The sequence below is a fragment of the Macaca thibetana genome, chromosome 3, assembly GCF_024542745.1.
Source record: "Macaca thibetana thibetana isolate TM-01 chromosome 3, ASM2454274v1, whole genome shotgun sequence".
In the NCBI taxonomy this organism is placed as follows: domain Eukaryota; kingdom Metazoa; phylum Chordata; class Mammalia; order Primates; family Cercopithecidae; genus Macaca; species Macaca thibetana.
In genome coordinates, this window is record NC_065580.1 from 44,597,501 (window position 1) to 44,602,500 (window position 5,000).

Genomic DNA, 5,000 nt, shown 5'->3' on the forward strand with positions numbered 1-5,000 from the left:
ATCCAGAATCCAAAAAATCCTAAACAAAAGGGTATAGGGTATAGAAAGTCTGTATTCTAAAGGTTCAGAGCCAAATTAATACTTTAAATTATTACATCTGAAGTCCCACTGGCATATAAAAACTAGGCTATACTCTACCAGTTGTAAAAATAAAAATTTAGCTACATAAAATCAGGTTGCTCAGTTCTTATTAGAAAAAACTTAATCCATCAGATGTTCAGAACAATGTCAGATTTACAAGTAATTGGTCTGTAGTCATCAGCACAGAAGTTAGCAAAGTAATTATATATAAAAAATGTCAGGTAAAGCACATTATTTTCTCTATAATAAGTAACTGTATAACATAAAGTCTACTTTATATACACTCAGGGTTCCATATGGTATATATATTAGGAACACTGTGTTATTTTAAAAAGATAAATTTCATAAATTTGTGGCTCAGCTGCCTAATTTCATTATAATAAATAGATCCTTCTCTTTCTAAACGATGACTATACTATGAAAAGGAAAATTGGGGATGTTACCATTCTCCATTTTAACAAAGTGGTCAATTAAAATTTCATACTTTTGTGAACTAAAAGGAATGCTAAGGCGTCAGGAGTTTTAAAAGCGACTATTATCTGATAAGTATTTTTGCATTTTTGTTGGCAAGTCAACAAATCGAATATACCTAAGCACTTGAATATTTAAATATTGGCTTATTCCATTTTCAAATTACACCTCCCTCTGCTCTTATTCTAGACTTTCATTATTTTTTTAAAAAACTAAGCAATCTAGATTTTCTTACGAGTTCTATAATTAAAATGTTACATTTATGTTCTAGCACGCTAATAGGCTGTCCTTTCAAATGGAGACTGAATTGTCGAATATGCCCACTGCACTTTCAACTTAAGTGCACATCTTCTAAGCCATGCTAGAACACCAAAGCAGGTAACCCACATTACCTGCTGCAGCATGACGGCCTGCTGCTGTTGGAGAAGGGCTTGGAGCTGCTGAGGAGACAGGACTTGTTGCTGAAGGATCTGCTGCATTTGCTGAGGGGTGATCACCTGGGGAGTCATCATGGCCACTGACACAGGCACCTTGCACAGAAAGAGAAAAAGAAAGAGAAATGGTGGTCATAACCAAATATCTGTTAATCGACTTCACAAACATTATGTTATCGTTCATAAATTCTTTAGCAGTGAGGATCAATAATTTTTATGTCACATTTTAATATAACTTCTTTGAAATACTACTAACGTATCACAAAACACAGACACTAGCTTTCCAGAGGCATCAGATTTCATCAAACTCTTTATGTTCCATAGCTCTTATTTAACAGGTTTAGATATTTGAACTTCGGCTATAATATCTATAGTCAAAAATAAACAACTACATGGCAGTGTTCTCAATACTTTATAATTGATCATCTCATCAATGTCACAGTGCTATAAATATAAAGGTTTCTGAAATGTCTTAAAAGTGTAATTAAAATAAATAATAAAGGTTAAAAAATTGGAAATAATATGCATATAAATATGTTATCCAAACTAGTAAAAAGCATGTGTACAGTATATTTACTTAAAAAATATAATCACCATCTTCAAAACTTTACATGTACATAATAAAGTACTAGAAAATACATGTCATAAAATTTAGCATATGAGAACACGTGGTAATTCATATAGGGGATACATATATGTGTGTGTGTGTGTGTGTGTGTGTGTGTGTGTCTCCAGAAAAATGACATACATAGGTCTTCTGAAAGAAGAACTCACAAAACTAGTATTCTAGCTCCTTCTTTAAACCTTTTCTTATTTCAAACAACTAAGTTTCTACCAGGAAGTACAAAAATTTAGCAATTACTCAAAGCTTATTCATTGAACTGAAAATAATAAAAGTAATTTACTTAAAACTTTTTTTCTACTACTTCCTTTATCTTCAGGGTTCTGAGGTTGAGAGGCAAAATGAAGACAAGGAAGAAGAAAAAGATATAACGGAAAAAGAAGGAAGGAAGGAAGGAAAATACGGAAAAAGGACAAGCTAGGGGGAAAGCCCTAGAGAAAGATGGAATGGATGTGAAGAAATAGGAAAAGGACGGCAAGAGTGGTGACCAGAAAAATCGGTATAGAAACCTAAAGTATATGCTCAGATAGAAGTCAAGTAACACTGTTTGAGGCATTACTTGTACTAACCAGTATGCCATCAAACAACTTGTCAACTTTCCAAGTTTGCAATCTTTGAAATAGCAATCACTTTCCTAGAAAAAACAATTCATTTTTACTGTAAATAAAAGCTAGTATCTCTTTAAATACTGTTTTAGGACAAATTAATTGGACAACATGTCTTTGAAAACCTAAAATGATTAACAGATATAGTTCAGAACTTATTTTAATAGTCATTTTTTAATGCAGTTCAAACTTTTCCAGTGTGGCACTTTATGTTATGAAGAAAGGAGAAATTAATAATGAAAAGAGGTTAGAAGAAGCACAAGAAAAAAAAAGAAATCCAGGGTGGATTAACTCTTCTCGCCAAAAAGAAATAAAGAACCAAATAAATCAAAATCTTTCATATTTAATACTGAAAAATAGCAATGCCTTTTCTTTTCTCCATGTTAACATATTCAGATTAATTAGATCAAATTGAGTAACTTGAAACATTATGACAGAAATTCAGTGATTAAAAAAAAATTTCTGTATTTTTAAAGAATATACTGGCATACCTATAAATTACTGAATTTGAATTTATTATAATAAAAAGCATTCTGAAATGTATATTGTAAAATTAATTCACCAATGGATTTTTCAAGTGTTTGGTTGATTTATAAAACTGACTGTCAGTTTACTTAACTGCTTGTTCTTTGATAAACGAATAGAATGGTTAGAACAAGTAGTTAGAAAAAAAAGTATCAATCCACAAAAATGTCTTTTCTTCAAACAATCATTTACCTCATACTATTTCCAAATAACAAGGAATCACACTGAAATGGATAGAGAAAGACAGACATATTAAACTAAAAAGGCTGTCAATCTAGATAGATAGATAGGTAGGTAGGTAGATAGATGATATAGAGTTTACAGATATGTACATGGATATATATATAGAGAGAGAGAGATATGCCTTCTATAAAGTTAATCATAGATAAGAAGCTTGTCACACTTTTCACCTAACAGCCCCTTATTTTTTCAGTATATAGTGTTTTAATTATTCCCATATTATTCCTTCATTATTCTTATACCTACAAGTACAAATACTTTATGTATAATGATAAATGACCTGTATGGGGAAAGTTCTATGAATGGAGGTATGCTATAAACCACTAAGAGTTTACAGTCAGATTTCAGCTTATACATATGACTGTAGAATTTGTTGTTATTGTGATCGATTTGATAAATGAGCAAATTTAAGCAAGTTTTCTATCTTCACATTCTTTAGAGTATACTAGTCCTTACGCTACGTAAGTTAGATGATTATTTTTACTCTTAAAATGGTTTGAGTGCCTTTCAATTAATAGTTATGACATAAATATAACCATGACATTATTATCTTCTTAAGATCATATGTATTAAATGGTCACATGTATGTGATTTTTTAAAATTTTAATCAGATTCTGGCCTACCTTCTAGGAAACTGCCATCTAAAACTGACAATATACAGACATAAAAACAAATAGAAAGATAAGCCAATTAACACATACATGATTGAACACTCTACTTCTATGTGTACAAAAGACGTAAATTCAAATTAATTATGGAGGTAGAAAAACACAGGTACACTTCTGAGGGTTTTCTGACACCACAAATAGACTAATATTATCATCTCTAAATCCACATATATAAGCTCACCCAAACTAAGGAGATTACTAAAAATCTAAATTATTTAATAAACAAAAAACTAGTTTTTTCTACAACAAAGGTCAGTAATATGCAGACTCGTTCACTTGTAATTTGAAAAATGCTGAGCCTCCATTTTTTAGTTACTCATTGTAAGTGACACATTTCCTCTTTTCCTCCCTCATCGTTTATTGTTACTGTCCCATTTCATTTCCTTGCTACCATGAGCTACTCTAGGTATTCACTGATAAAAATGAATAAAGATTAACTGTATACACATAAAAATGTAGAGATTATACTACTTACAAATATTTAAATAGACAAAATCAGTATCAGCCTTTTAAAAATGTATGGATAATTTTTTTTGAAATACACATGCCTTAGCAAATTCAGTGTTAGACTTATGGAAATATTTTTCACTAAATATGTAATTTGATTCATGCAAATATTCTAATAAGGGATCACAATTTAGACGTGTGATATAGAAGAGGAGGGAGAACTTACTTCAGATGTTTTCTGGTGAGAAGGCAAATAAAAGTCTGGTGGCTGTACCACCGAATGAAATCAGAAGAAATAGCTCATTTTGAATGGGTATTTATCAGTTAAAATGTTCAAGTGTGAAGGAAGGAAATAGAGTCACGTTTGGTTGGGAAATTTTTTTCTCTCTTGGTATTTAATTTGCTGACAGATTTAAAATTCTCCTTAGTGGTGGACCAAACAAGGGTCTCCATTTATCCTTATTTATTATTTCATTACATGAATTAAGCACAAACCTGATATGATGCTCTGTGCACCAAGAAGTATTAGTTAATTGAATATAAAGATAAGGTTATGCATTCTAAAATGAGAGAGGGAAAATTCTGAAACTGTTTTGCAAACAGCCAGTGGTAAAAGTAAAAAAAACTTTAGGTATTATCCTAGAATAGGTAAGTATATTACAATTAATATCACTTATTATTAATAAGTTATTATTATTTAGTTATGACATAAATATAACCATCACATCATTGTCATCCTCAAGTCATATGTAAATCATAAAAACATATATATTATAAATGTGTTTATATTAAAATTTAAAGTATATGTCATTGAGGAGGTCAAAAAAGTTATTACAAGACAATGCAAAGATCATGTCTCTGTTCAAATGCATCTAAAGAGTTATTGTAACAGTTATGAAAACAAACC

General features: G+C 30.5%; 1 protein-coding gene across 6 annotated transcripts in view; it reads right to left on the reverse strand.

Annotated features, from left to right (window-relative positions):
• FOXP2 (forkhead box P2) overlaps nt 1-5,000 on the reverse strand; it is a 595,047-nt gene that overhangs the window by 64,809 nt on the left and 525,238 nt on the right. For 4 of the 6 annotated variants that reach the window (XM_050782631.1, XM_050782633.1, XM_050782635.1 and 1 more), the window contains 2 exons: nt 945-1,082; nt 1-19 (listed from right to left, as the gene is read on the reverse strand). The exon at nt 1-19 is cut by the window's left edge and continues 32 nt beyond it. In XM_050782631.1, coding sequence (XP_050638588.1) covers nt 1-19; nt 945-1,082 — 157 coding nt within the window. The remainder of the gene's footprint in view (nt 20-944; nt 1,083-5,000) is intronic. The other 2 variants (XM_050782632.1, XM_050782634.1) reach the window with 1 other exon arrangement.